The 15,146-nt window shown below is 38.4% G+C and overlaps 2 protein-coding genes and 1 long non-coding RNA gene across 3 annotated transcripts in view; 2 read left to right on the top strand and 1 right to left on the bottom strand.

The window, feature by feature from the left end:
• The window catches only part of LOC129779821 (rho GTPase-activating protein 24), a 28,756-nt gene extending 22,093 nt beyond the window's left edge, over positions 1–6,663 (top strand). The window contains exons 4-9 of the mRNA XM_055787531.1: positions 2,866–3,198; positions 3,265–3,440; positions 3,495–4,444; positions 4,602–5,576; positions 5,783–6,147; positions 6,211–6,663. Coding sequence (XP_055643506.1) covers positions 3,068–3,198; positions 3,265–3,440; positions 3,495–4,444; positions 4,602–5,576; positions 5,783–6,147; positions 6,211–6,490 — 2,877 coding nt within the window. The 5' untranslated portion in view covers positions 2,866–3,067 and the 3' untranslated portion in view covers positions 6,491–6,663. The remainder of the gene's footprint in view (positions 1–2,865; positions 3,199–3,264; positions 3,441–3,494; positions 4,445–4,601; positions 5,577–5,782; positions 6,148–6,210) is intronic.
• Positions 6,532–7,257, bottom strand: LOC129779825 (U6 snRNA-associated Sm-like protein LSm1). Its single transcript, XM_055787544.1, has 3 exons — positions 7,155–7,257; positions 6,911–7,095; positions 6,532–6,856 (listed from the first exon to the last, which is right to left on the bottom strand). Exons 1-3 carry the CDS (start codon positions 7,201–7,203, stop codon positions 6,686–6,688), a joined length of 405 nt encoding a protein of 134 aa, XP_055643519.1. The 5' UTR covers positions 7,204–7,257; the 3' UTR covers positions 6,532–6,685.
• A 1,421-nt stretch (positions 7,258–8,678) lies between these two features.
• Positions 8,679–9,384, top strand: LOC129779827 (uncharacterized). The gene is made up of 3 exons (XR_008743780.1): positions 8,679–8,810; positions 8,866–9,189; positions 9,250–9,384. It is a non-coding gene; the product is annotated as an uncharacterized LOC129779827 (long non-coding RNA).
• The last annotated feature ends 5,762 nt before the right edge of the window (positions 9,385–15,146 follow it).

Genomic DNA, 15,146 nt, shown 5'->3' on the forward strand with positions numbered 1-15,146 from the left:
CCACAGGGTACGTTTATGAGAAGACTGCGAGATGGAAAATGAAAGGTGGGAAGATTTTTAAATCTGTGACGTCACAGATTTTGTTTATGTATGTTACTTTTCTTATAATAGTCCACTACATAGGAAAAGTGTTGTTATTAAAAGTAAAAATAAGCAGATGAAATGGAAAAATTTGTATTTTTTCTTAAATCAATGCTAGCGTTCAAAATCATAGGGGCCCAACTGAAATTTTAGCAGAAACTGAAATTTCAGTATTGTTGAGGTGTTCTAAACTTTATTTCAATCTTATTTTACTCCTCGTTACATTGACCAAAAACGTAAATGAACAAAGTCATAGTTATAAAATCATTTTTTCCTTTGACGGAAAACATTTTACAGCGCATGAGAAAAAAGTAGCAAGTTTTTTTTTCGTGTAAAATGCACTTGAAAAATAAATTGAATAGACTCCATATGACCTAAATTGAGACGAAAAGTTTTCTACTTCCGTCCTAGTTTTAGACGAATGAAGTATTCAGCACCCTCATTGTGAAAAAGGGAATTACAATTGCTGACAAGAGATGAAGATGCTCTAAAATCCAAACATTAGAATACTAATTCTGATATAAGAAGAAAAAACAAAAATGAAACATTTTGGTTCGTGACATGTTTTGTTTATTTTTCAAATGATGAATGTAACGTGAAAAATATTTTTTGGAAATATATTTATTATTTTCTGTATATCCTCTTTCAACGTTATTCGTTGACACATTCAATTTTGTACCATTTGAGTAACTGACTGTTATGCCTAGTATGTGAACTTCTTATCTTCCTGGCTACTAATACAATCAAAGTTTAACACAAGCAAAACCCGTGAATCTTCCCACCTTTTTTTTCATCTCGGATATCCTGGACTCGAAGTGTGTCCGACACAATTCACTTATACACTCTCAACTATGACATCTTAGCTTTGACGGAAAGCAGCGATCGCAAAGCAATTCATAACAAGTGCTTTTTTTTGTTGCGAATATTACAGCCGTATGGCACGATTATCGCTATCTCACTCTATCTACCGTCACCGCCCATCTCACTATTTCTCTGCTGAAAAAGTACATCATCGACATCACGATATGTCAGATGGTTGTAAATTGCTTATTCGCGATGACAGTGACAAGGTGTCGACATCTGGTGGCGACCTCAAATTAAAGCCATCACTCGTCCCAAACTCGTTAGTGTAATCTCTATCATATTAGAAGACACGAAGCCGGTTTTTAAATTTTAAAATTTGAATGAACATTTTCATATCATGTTATTTAATTACTTGAAACACGTATTTCTGACTTTCATTCATCCATATGGCTATACAATTCCAACATTGTTACTGATTTTTTTCATTATAAAATAAAGTTGTCTTCATGAACAATTTTCGTATGAGACTTTTTACCCATCTACAAACAAAAATGTTTTTAATTGCAATAGAATACAAATTTGATATAGAAAAGCTAATTTTCATTCATAATTTTATATTTTGAAAACGTTCATTCCAACTGAAAATCAGCTATTCTTTGACGCTCCCCTAAACTAGTAAACGAAGCTCAATGCCGTCAACACGGATCACTGTTTTGAAGAAAACTAATACTTTTGACGTTTGAGATGTCGGCACCAAAAACATGGCGGATGCCATACAGCTGGAATATTACGTGTTTTGCTACATTTTATTTGGAAATATGTCAATAATACGTGAGATAGAGGAGTTAGTGAACCATTAAATTTAAAATAACGGAACTAGTACCCAGGATGTGTTGTTTCTGTGTTGCTTTTTAAAGTGGTCTTTTTACGGCGGCCCGACTACGAAGGAATATATATAAAATATTCCTTTTTTCAGATAACTCAATGGCTCGATGTGTGGTACTCGGATGCGTGAGTGTTTAGCCAATGATACCCTGGCTCGAGTCCAACTCGAATTATGAAAACATATCCCACAAATTATCATTCCATCGATCTCCAAGGGATGTGACTATTCGGAATAAATGGCTCCGATTCTTTGGACAGGAGCTAAACAGCAATACTAAACACATGTACATTTGCTCGCTTCACTTCAGTCCAGATTGTTTCATTCATATCGATGGCTTGGAAGTACAATATCGTCGAAAACTGATACAAACAGGTAAATTTGAACGAATCCATATTATAGTTACAATTATTACACAAAACACAACGGACGGCTCGCCGAAAGGTCTTGATTGACATCAAGCAAGAGTAAAAAATCATAAATACTCCATAACATCCGCGGAGTTGGTCCAGTTTTCTAATGGGAACCTAGTGATTCTGCTAGTTCTGAAAGCTTAATTCAAGCACTGCAGTAGCAGGTATCGGAGAGCTACAGAGAGCTTCAAGAAGCTAAACTCTGAATAACCGAACCACAATTTCCCCTAGGTTTTGATCTAATAGATTATCTTTACGCAGCAACATTTAGCTAAAATACAAAAGAAATAAACTTATTTAGACAAATTCATTATGCCGCTCCATGATACATGCGAAGCTACACGTCACAGCCTTACTGTTACTGATGCACTAGTCAGTCCAGACTACCTTTTCATAAATGTACCCTGGTAGCCTATATTCAATTGATGTTTAACCCCTGCGTTCAGCCACAGTGTGGGAAAAAACACCGATTGGAGTCTATGGTTGTCTATAGGATTACCCGCGAGATGGCCTTATGTGTATTGCACTTGTTTTCAAATGAAGGAGCCTTTTTCGCCACACTAATGTGACAGTTGAAAATCGTGTCAATTTTCAAGCAGAAAATATGAACCGCAATTTCGTATTTTGTTTTGTCGATCTAATAATTTAATAGTATTCTATTGGGACTTCTTATTCAATCCATAGAGTTATCACAAAATTAGAATAGTGTTATGTTTACTGTGTATTTAAAAATGACTGAGTGATATGATCAATTGAAATGGACCAGTCTCAGTAGCTCTGACTTTTCGTTTGGCTCGCTAAAAATGTTGATAGTACATTGAAATAAACCGGATTTTCGGTTAAATAAAATTCCAACACAAGAGTTGGAACAACATAACTAACCATCATGAACGAATCAGAGTCGATTCGACTGGATCTAGAGATTTCGAATCGGCTGCAAAATGAACATCCTGAACAGTTCGTTACACTCGTCAGAATGCATCTGTCGTTCGAGTTGGATTTGAATACCGACACAGAGTGAGTAATCTTTGTATGTTATTAAATATGCTTTCGTTGCTTTGAAAGTTTCTTCGCATATTACAGAAACGATCCAACGGGCATTGAGAAGACGAAAAGCAAAAAGTGGAAAGGATTCCATAAGAAGGCTAAATCCTGTACATCGAATAAATCCACCTCGCCAGAAACTGCAAAAACGGTTCTGACAAAACAGAACATCCGTGACGTTAAGCAACTTATTCAGTTTCTTGTACAAGAAAGAAGTAAGACAATTTGTTTTGTGTGTACTATTTTTTGCATATGTTCATTCATTCCAGATATTTCCCAAGAGGGTATCTTCCGGAAGTCGGGTTCCCTTAATCGTCAGAATGAGCTGAAAAATTCTCTTACTCAAGGCCTTCCTATACATCTTGAAAAGGGAGATTTCACGGCGCATGATTGTGCGAGTGTTTTGAAGAGTTTCTTAGCCGATCTTTCTGAGCCTCTTTTGACAGAGCTTTACTATCCAGCATATTGCCAAGTGGCGGAGTTTTGCCATTCCAAAGATTCCCTGAAGGTTCGGGAAGATAGGTTATTAAACGCTATTCGACTTCTGTTCCTTCTGCTGCCAAAGGAGAATAATGTCCTGTTGAAATGCATAATAGATATGCTGCATGAAACCACTCAACATGAGGCGACGAATAAAATGTCTGCCGATAATTTGGCAACTCTTTTCACACCCCATTTGATTTGTCCGCGGAAGCTTTCCCCAGAGGCATTGCACACGACAGCACAACAAATGTCCGGAATCATTAGCTTCATGATAAAAACGGGTTCTCGTTTGTTTCACATTCCACCAAAGCTGGCAACGGACATTCGCGCGTTTTTCGTAGAAAGGAAACGTCGCAAAACGATGTCCCCGGAGCATGTGCTGAATGATTCTATTACCTCCGATTCGGTCGTAAACACGGTGTACACATTCGTAGATCGTGTGAAAACTGCCGAAGCGCACGTGATGAACTCTACCGATACCGCACTGGCTCAGCTCTATGCCCACATTCAGAGTCTACCGGAGTCATCGAAAAAAAAGAAACTGATCAAACAGTTCAATCGCGAAAACGGCCATGGAACACCTCTGCAAGTGCTGATGCTTAGAGAGAAAAACTCCGGCGGTTCGACTGTGAAGGGACCGAAATCGATAAGTGATTCCATTAAGCGGCATATCTTCCATAAAAGCATTACGTCTAAAACGCCGAAACGAACCACTCAATCGCGGGTCAGCTTTCAGGTATGTGGCGGATGGTTTTTGTGCGTCTATATTTCAAACGTTTCATTGTTTTTTTTTCTTTTTGCATGGCATCTACATTCACATTATCACGCTATCATCATTCATGCATGATAACACATAATGTTCATCAAATTCAACCTCGCTTCGCTTCTAACAGACCCCAAATGGAAGTTTGTCGAGTGTACCCAAGCAACGGGTACTTTTCCAAAGCCCATTGTCCTCCGCGACAAACTCTCCCAAAATAATGGCGAAGCGTTGTTCTACGATATCCTCCTCGTCGTATTCGTCATCCGAAACCACCGGTACCATCTCTTCGAGTCCATGCACCACAGTTGGCAGGAGCAGCAGCGGCTCGTCTACGGCATCCAGCGGTTCAGAACAAAGTGAAACCAGACGAACCGTGGAATTTGTCGGTCTGAGCGAGACGGAGAACTACGGTGGTGGAAAGCGGTGCAGGATGAATGTTGAAATAGACGAGGAACCATCCGGGACGGAAGACGACGAGGATTTTGTAGAGCAGGAGGATGATGATATTGGCGATGAAGAAGATGATAGCGAACCACGGGATGGTGGAAGGACTCTTAGTGATAACGAGGAGGATCGATATTGCTCAGTGGGAAGTCTAAGTGACAGCCGATCCAAGTACAAATCGGAGCCTAATTTGAGCACGATTACACACACAGAAGACCATGTACGATCTTCCAACGGGAAAGAGAAGAAAAAGTCTTTTCTGAAAAACAAACTAATCAAAGGCGTGTCTATGGGAAACTTGAAGTTTCCTTTCGGCCAGGAGAATAGGTCCGGCAAGAAGTCTGCCTCCTCATCGTTGTTAAAATGTTGCTTCGAAGATAACTTAAAAAATGCAGAGCAGAAAAGTGAAACCTGTTTAGGAGGATCGGTCGTTTCGATAGCGTCTCCGATGGTGTTGTCGAGTATGTCGCCAATTTTCGACAAACATTTTACGGCTCATGATGATGAATACGATCAGAAAAGCATGTTAAGTGAAAATAACGCCAATTTGGAAACGAATGCGTGGAATACAGGCTACTTGACCAGCACTCCCGCCTTCAGTGGACGGGATTCCATGTCACCAATAACCAAATCTACTCAACGGATGCCAAAATCAATGCAGGTTTGTAAATTTAGCTCTGGGAGCTTTTGGGACGATTGTGACTTATCCTAGAATCCATTTTTACCAACGCATTATGTTCTCATGGCATATTTTTATAGCTGTTTCTGCTTATTCTTCCTATGGAGTTGATTTATTCCTTTTTATGATTGATTTTTAAGTTTGAAGGAAAATTTCACTTCAATGACGAAACTGGCTTTTATTTGCAGGAATCCATCATGACGCCACGTTCGCGTAAGCCCGTCATGGTATTGGCTGGGATGAACGTTATGGAGCAACACTCCACCTATGCTAGCCAGGGAAGTTTCTCCAGCCTCCGGGAAGAAGACGAGGAAGAGGCTACCGAGGCGGCGATCAAAATTCATCAAGCGAACGACGAGGCGGATAGCATCTCAGGTTCACTCTATCCAATGCGAACTAGGAAAGATGACAGCCAAGCAATCAACTCAAACGAAATTGGATTGGCTCAAGACTCTGGAATAACGGAGCCGTCTACGTCCGTCGGGGGTGTAGCGAACAGTGCTTTGGCGCACGGTAACGACGAAGAAACTGGTTCTCTTACGAGTACATTTAGGTACAAGTTGCTCTGGATAACGACACATGTTTCCCTCGATTGCAAGTTTCTTCTTTTTTGCAGAGAATACTTGCTGAGCCGTAGCGTTATGACCGATAGTCCTGCAGATCTGTCGTTTTCGAGTCAATCAGACGATTTTGACTCAAGCGCCGATTTGGAAAACATGAGTGAGTCACAGATGAGCAAGAGTCTTCTGTTCTGTATGAACGGAAACAAACCAATTGATGATTGTGAGTCTACGTTGGTTAGTATACGAAAGCGTCACTCAGAAGAATCCGAGAACACCCTATCGAAAAAACAAGTGCTATCGATCGATCCAGAATTGGACGAAACATCGCTCTGATATGTTAGGATTCCCCATGGAAATTGGTTGAACAATTTCTATTATTGCAGTTAATCAAATAGAGTACGATTATTTTATTGTTTCTTAAAACTAGAACCACAGATTTTAAGAACAGCAAATTTTGCGAAAAATGATAAGACAAATACAATAGCCCTCTGAAAGAGAAAACATAATTTTGTGCGTATTTTTTTGCGTTCAAAACTCGTCTTGGGTAAGTTCTGGGTTCATATTTAAGCCTCGCTCCTTCAAAGCTTTCGAAATTAATCGGTGCTTCTCCTGTTTTGCTTCCTGTTCCCTTCGCTGTGCGTCCAGGATATCGTCGACAGATATTTCCTGAAGTGGATGATTATTCTCTTTTTCGCGGTCCTGAAATATTGCAGAAATAAGTACCTTCGAATTTAGTAATGATTTATAATGCACAATTTCTCCTAACAGCACCACGTTCTCTCCGCGTATAATAAACACTCCACGCTGGATGTCCCCATACTCGTTACCAACGTGTATCCTTTCGATGGTTCGGTGCAGCACTAGATTGGCAAATTGATCAACGCTTCTGAGGTAGCCGATAAGTGTTCTACCGTCTCGCAAAAGCACCATCAGTTTCTCTGTAAAATTTAAAAAAGCCACTGCCGTTCATCTATTCATCATGATTTAAAATACATACTATCTACTTCATCCAACAGATGAGCGGTTCCAAATAGGGGGTTCTCCATCGCAATTCCGCTAATGATCAATGCCAGACGTAAACAAAAAATCAACTTATTTGTCTGTTCCAGGGATGCCAGGCGGTTTCATATATATAGGGGAAAGTTGGGAAAGACGGACAGGGCGAATAAGATGGACATTTATGTATTATTGATAAATTACATTTTAAATTTGAATGATGTTCAAACTTGCAATACACTGTATTAATGTTTTTGAAATTTACTGTGTGCAACTAGTTAGTCATCTGTCAAAATTGTGTATAAAAACATAAAAATGATATGCAAAGAACAGTTCGATGTAAATTTTCGTCCGCAGAAAATAAGGTTCTTGTTGGTTCTTATTGTTAGGTAATTTTTCGGGTATTTTTTTACGTGAGTGTTTTACTATCACTTTCCTTAGTTTTTATCGAATCAGCGGTAGTTTTCACTTTAGAAATATTGATGTTAGAAAATACTTATCAAGTCGGGAAAGACGAACACTCTATCGAAAGGAAAGACGAATATATTGTTTTGAAAACAATTTGATTATCCCCTCATTTTGTAACAGTTGGCCACCAACTTCGTGTGCAAGAGCAATCGGTAATCATAAACGAACCAGCGGATAGAGGAAACTGTTAAAGGAGGGTCCTCAGTGAACACAGCTGTGTTGAATTCTAACATTCCAAAAACAACGCTCATACGGCACCTCAAAAATTCCAATTTTTCACCACAGCTAGGACCACTTCCGGCAGTTTTCAGTGAGCAGAAGTAACGAGAAAACTCAAATGGAAATGACAGAATCGTTATAAATATCAATATCTTCTCAACCTTCTCAAAAATCGACTTTCGAACTGACGAAAAAAGACGGACTGAAGCATTCGTTAAATAAACCTACTCAGCTGGCTGGAAAAGCCTAGCTTAGCGGTTTTTAACACGTAATCCTAATCTGTCATTCCAGATGCCGGAAGCTATTTGAGACATGAAAAAATGAGAAAAATTGTAAGGCCCTTCTAAGTGATTTTAGTCAAGCCTTTTTGTTCAATCATTTGTAAGACCTGTTTGAACACTTTGAAAAACTTATTCAGTACATCAGCTTGAGTTTCAAAATATAACTTTTCAGTTAGTGTCCATCTTTCCCTTCGAGTTTCCCCCTTCCCAACTCTTTCTTATTTTTTTCAAAGATGCCGCACACATCAATTTGGCAAAATTACACATGTTTTGTTTAAAAAAAAACAACTTTTAAAGACCGAAGGTTGCTAATGTGCAAAACTCAACCGATCACTTAGCGATGAAATAAACACGTTTTCAGTGTATGTAATAGTCTTCACACATTTTAAAGTGTCTACAGAAGTACATGTCTTCATAATAAGACAAATGTTTTCAAAATTATGTCTTGTATTCACATCTGGCATCTCTGTTTTGTTATGACTATTCAACGTAATTAGAACACCACGTACAGTAAGTTACCCCTAATTCGACATCTATCTAATTGACCAGACCGAGGTGTTGGACTGGAATGTCAAAATTGCTGTTCGGCCATTGCTCGTGAAAAAAACAAATTTATTTACAAAACAAATCGTATATATTGGTGACAAATGCCTTCGTTAGCAGAATAGTTCGCGTTTCACTGTAGCTCGGTAATTTTCTGGATGTATATAATAACAATTTCTAGCAATTGCTTCTATTTTTCAGATATCTACAATTAGTGGTCGAATCATAACAGTGCAGAAGGATGTTTTTAGTATACCTTTTCGCTCCTAGCCGCGCAATCAATGCCTTTCTTTCCGAGCAAGATTCAGTTTGGCTCCCATCGGCGGGAAAGAATTCAGCTTACGGCGATGGTGACAAGAAATAACGCTGATTGTGGCTCCACTGATTTCGCTCAGGGAGGAGGAGAATACTGTGCATATACCAGGAAGGAGATTACCAGATCCAGAAGATCCGGAAAGAGCTGTTACAAGTAATTCGTTTTGCATAAATGCTAGAGCACAAGGAGGTTGACAATGATTGCAACAGGTTCGTGTTTACTTTTCAAATTAGTTGTCTTTTGTGTTGCTAATTTGTCATATATTACAGAAAAGTAACCAGAAATATGTAGCAGCTGGTATGGCATCTTTAACAATGTTGTTTCCTTCAGTTATTTTCCTCAGCGAATTGATTTGAAACCATAATCACACAACCAAACAAAAAGTAAATAAATTTCAAAGCTACGTCTCGTTACTCGTCTCACATCTTGTCATGAAAGTGTCAAGAACGAAACACCTATCGTTTCAGCATCTTAGACCCGACCTGTCATGCGACACGATTATTTCGACATTTTCGTCTCTAATTGGACATTTTTGTAAACATTGGGGTTGGAACTCAAATTAAGGTCCCAGATTGAAAGTCGCCACTAGACGTCGACACTGTACCACTTTCATCGCGAATGTACAATTACCGGTCACAACCGCCTTTGATGCCACACTGAGTGGTGCCTCGGTATGTCGAGGTAACTTACTGTACCAAAACAGCTAATATGTATTGCGTTCCTTTTTACCCACACAGTATCGTTTAGATTGTTTCTCACTGCGCAACAGAGAACCTCAGAACGATCACGTCTTTTTCGAGAATTATTCTCTGGATTGCTCTTTCGCTATACGAAATGGTACAGCGGATTGTGTGCAGTAGAATTTTGAACGGAATTTTAAAATATACCGTCAGCAGAATCGCATCTGAATATTTATTCACATTAAGTACTATGTTTCAAATTGAAATTTCTCTGTTTTTGTAAAGTATCTAAAAATTCATATTAGCTGCGCGCGAACAGATGATTGATGTTAAGGAAACATTACAAAAACTATTTTCGTTCTTATTCCAATTCAGCGAATTATTATAGCACTGTGAATGGAGTGGCATTGAAAATTATCGCAATAGGGAATGATTTATATGAGCGGAAATATGTCGCTACAGGGAATGATCGTTATAGAGAAATGTCGCAATAAAGAAAAGAATTTCTATGCGATTTTGAAGGGACCATTGGATATGTTGTTATAGAGAGATTTGCCGCTTTAAAGATTGTTGCTATATTTGACTGTAGTAGGAATTCTATGGAAATAGTATCTCCCAAAAATGTCAAATGTCTACAAAATGAAGACAGGTTTCAAACCTGGCATCTCTGGTGGACAGCCCCTTATATATAGCGAATTCGTTTTTAAAACTGAGTCAGTGCCAAATTGACTCTATAATAAAAAAACGTTTTCAGTTTCACGAATGTGGTGGTCTGTTGGTGTGCGTTATATAGTCTGATTTGTTCATATTAGCGACGACAAATGTACAGTGTCGACGACTGGTGGCGATATTAGGGCTTGCGAGGTAAATTATTCTCTATCAGATCAGAAGGGCCAAGTGCAGTGTAAAAATATAAAAGTTTGAATGAAAATTTTTACATCATATTGTTTGATTACCTAACAAATGTAGTTCTGACACTCACTTAACCATTTGTCGATGCATTTCCTGTTTGTTCCATAAATAATTACCATTATAATATAAAATCATCATTAACACAGTTTTCGTTCTATATGTTTCGGCGATATCGAACTCTTATTTCATCACATAAAATAAATATTCGATACGTTAAAGTAAATTTTCATTCATAATTTTGATTTTGAAAGCAGGTTTATTCCACCTGAATATCCATCATTATTTTCGCATCTCAATGAAAGCACACGTAGCTTAATGGCATCTACTCGAATATAGGGCCCTAATCCAGAAAACGAGTCGAGGAGACGAGCACTCGTCTCGTTTGTTTTGGTATTCCAGATGACGAGCTCGACAAAAAACAGACGAGTAACTCGTCTGACTCGACGAAAAACAAACGAGAAACTCGTCTGAGCCGACGGATTAAAATCCAGTGTCTGAACTGTCAGCCCGACGAGCTGAGTTTGTTTTGATCAAGGTGTGTATATATATAAATAAGGTGTGTATATATAAATATCAGGTGATGTAATCATGCGATATGTACTTTGAGCCATACTGGAATTGCTGTCTGTATTGTTTACAGACTGTTGCCGACTACGTCACCCATAGAATATACAGATTGGAGATGCTACACAATCTAATACGGAGTCTAAGTTTTAGATGTTTTTAGTTTGTAAATTAATGAATTACTGTTACAAGTGGTCTTAAAAGAAAAGTGTTATTCTGAAAACCATACCGAGAATGGTAGCAAAGTATTGTTATGATTTGAAGCGGCGAATGTGAATGAAACCAGAAAAATCTGGGATTGGTTCGATGCAAGTGGCAAGGGTATACTGTTCAATCAAATGAAGAAAGTAGCTGTCGGCAAAGCTATTAAAAAGCTTTTGTTCGGATATATAAAACTGCACTGGAAGAGTGGGATGGCGTTTTTTTTAGCTACAACATGTAAGTTTATGGAGAAACCGTTTCATTACAAGCCGTATTTTTTAATTCGTATGCATATTTAACAGTGACCAATGCATTCACTATCAAGAGCAGAGACTAAAACCTGTCCTGCAGAAATTGAGTAGTTTCACTCCCCAGTTAAGTAGTTATCCTACGTACGACAAATGCCACCAAGAGTTCATAACCGTCAACAACATTTCCGAGATGGAGTCAGAGTTATTGATTGATGGCCGCCAGCTGTCAAATAATGATAACATTTCTTCCGAAACGGATACAATCGAACAGTAACCCGAAACGCTAATCAATAGAGAAAATGAAAAACCCTTATATCATAAAAATAGACGAAGAAGAAAACAACACCTTAATAATCCCGGCTGCAAGAAAAGGTAGTTTAGATGCTCCGCAAAAGAAAATCCATCACAAAAACAGAAAAGCCTCGCGGACGGAGGTTTGATGAAATACCACATACGGTTACACACAGGTGAGAACATGATGTTTTTCATATTGTAAACATTGACAAAAAATCTATTTCAGGAAAAAAATCATTAAAATTTGAAAAACGTTGAAATTTAAAATACGAAATCTAATTGCAAGTTGGAAGTCATTCGAGTTGATTAAAACGAGGTCTATTCAATAATTCATTCAGATTTCATCCACATTTTCCGAAGATTTTTAACACTCTACAACCTAACCCCGCCTTTAAACGGGCTTCACGGATTTTGACGTAGAACTACGTCTTTCATTAAGGGTGCCAAATCAGAAAACAGGTCACGTTTTTATGAAATAAAGTTAACGTTAATAACTATTTTTGCCGCGGTCGGATTTTGGCGATTTACATACCAAACGAATCGGAAGTTCCCTAAGATTTGATTGTTATTCTATACATTACAATTCTCTGGTGTGTAAAGGGTTAAAATTCATGAAAACTATAAGCGTTCCCATTTTCTCATACATTTGTTCTGTCCATTTGTGTGCTTTCCCGAACAGAACTGTCAATAAAGAGCAACTTATCGACGACCAACGGAGGGGAAATCGTAGGATTGAAAGTCTCCGTGAACGAAAGAAAAGTAGAAGAATGAAGGGGAATACTTGCCTAGAGTATAAACAGTGGATCTCGCTGAGGCAAACTTTCATTCGGCATCGAACTGTTGAGCAATCCAATTCACTTTGCTTTCGATCTAAGATTGGACCCCACCAGTGGTAATCCAACTTGGAAATCGCCGTTTGGTTTTTCTGTTCGTTTTTCGTGTTATTCGTATCGTGTGTTTTTCTTTCCTCGTCATAAATTGGACGCTTCGCGTAGTGTGTGATGAGCGAGAAGAAGAGGAAGGCAGGCTCGAGCCCTGCAAAAAACGAACGCATTGCCAGGGGCAATAAAATTTCGACGCAAGCGTCATCTAATGATGCACGCGATTTTGGTGCAGTGAAAAGCGCTCTCACTGAGCCGAACCTTCGCGAGTGTGACACCGCATCGAACAACAGCGAAGTAGGCGATTTCGGCGCGTCGGTCGAAAATGTAAACGCCGTTACCCAGGCAGCAACCAAAATCAAGCTCCCCCCGCTGGTGGTGAAGGCGGTCGCTCTTGACAAACTCATCAGCGAATTCGCATTGATGGGTGTTTGAGCAGAGTACAAGCTGTGTGGCACAATTCTGTCTTTTTCCAAGCAGTTAACATTGTTTGTTTTCCGTCATCATAAGGGCTTCGTTGGTGCCATTGATAATTCATCAATGCATTAAACTGACGTATGGCGAAGCAGACATTAAGGTGCGCCAAAGCATTATAGAATAATATCCGAATGTATAAACAAGTGACTTATATAAAATAACAGCGTAGTTCTACGTCAACAATGCGGTCGTATCTTGGACACAACCTCCTATAATTTTTTTTTCCAAATTAATCAGACATCATTTTCAATGTTCATCCTCGCTAGAAGTTTTTAGAATAATTTCATCTATTACACATACAATTTTTTGCATGGAAAGGCAACAGTATGCGTTGTTTGTTACCGCTACCAGATTAAATGATAATAATATAGTTCCACTCTTCGTTTCGAAAATGATATTTTATGATATATATATATATATATATATATATATATATATATATATATATATATATATATATATATATATATATATATATATATATATATATATATATATATATATATATATATATATATATATATATATATATAAAGCCTACATGGAGTGTTTTGTACATATTAAACAGTAAGTAAAAGTTTCAAAAATAAACATCGAACAGTTTGGGTATCAAGAAACCATAATACTCGTCATATTCTATATCCCTTTATGGCCACGCAAGGTGTCGTCAGTGCACTCTGTAGGCATTATTTGTTGGTTTTTAATGCTTCTTGCGCATTGAAAATTCACTAAAACTCTGTGACGGCCAATTTTTACTTTACACAGAAACAGGTAAGCGATCTACTCCTATGTTTTATATAGTATAAGCTGTTTCATAGGATTTCTTCATTGTAGCTACTGCTCCTGTTGTTATTGTTGCACATGCTTTTGCTAGGTGTACCACTCAGTTTTGTGTTATTACCGCTGCCTCCAACAATGCATTCTCTAAAGTATACAATATAGTATTATCCTGGTTCATAGATCCGATTAGTAATGCTAAAAGTGAAATGCATTCTGAATATCATTTTATAATTTGAGTTTCCTGCCACACTATTTTCCAAAATTATCTGCGCTGTTTAGCCCCAATCTTCACACTCAGTTCCTCATAGCTCTCTTCAATAAAATGATTTGAGCAAGCACCATATTTTTTGGTCTGGACACCAGGTATCAGGCAATAACAAAACAAACAACCCCTGCTCTACAAACCGTATTTCCCTTCATATTAAAGTGACGATGATACTGTTGTACATATATATACACACCTATACACATATATATACACCTTGATCACAACCAATATACACATCTTGGTCACAACCAAATGTAAATATTGATATTTATATCCGTCAAAAATGAAAGAACTCTACCAGTCTACCTAATAAAACTGTTGGTGATCAAGTAATCCACGATCTACATAGCAACCATCGTTTGGTAGAAGTAATAAAATTTTCATTCCACTACTAATGTCCAAACCTATACGACGTAGTTTCACTTTGCTATAGGTTATGGGCCCAGAAAATTAACCGGAATTTGCGAAGTTAGAAGATTCCTGAAGTAGAAAGATTTCATCAAGTTTTAATCAAGAAGCGAACATGAATCCTGGTGCTGGAGGTAACGGATCGGGAGACACTGGAAGCGGTGTGGCGAATTCAAGAGTGGTTCGTGCGGCCGGTGGAAGCAGTGTGGCTCTGGCGATCGAGAAACTCAAAGGCCGGGAGAATTATGTGTCCTGGGCGTTTGCCATGAAGATGACGTTAATCCGAGAGGGCTCCTGGAGCGCAGTGATGCCAAAGGAAGGAGAAGTCGTGGATGAAGACATACAAATGAGAGCACTGTCGACGATTTGCCTTAGTCTTGAAAAGACGAACTACAGTCTTGTGATGGATGCGAAAAACGCTCAAGAAGCCTGGAACAAGCTGAAGACTGT

The sequence above is a fragment of the Toxorhynchites rutilus genome, chromosome 3, assembly GCF_029784135.1.
Source record: "Toxorhynchites rutilus septentrionalis strain SRP chromosome 3, ASM2978413v1, whole genome shotgun sequence".
Lineage (NCBI taxonomy): Eukaryota > Metazoa > Arthropoda > Insecta > Diptera > Culicidae > Toxorhynchites > Toxorhynchites rutilus.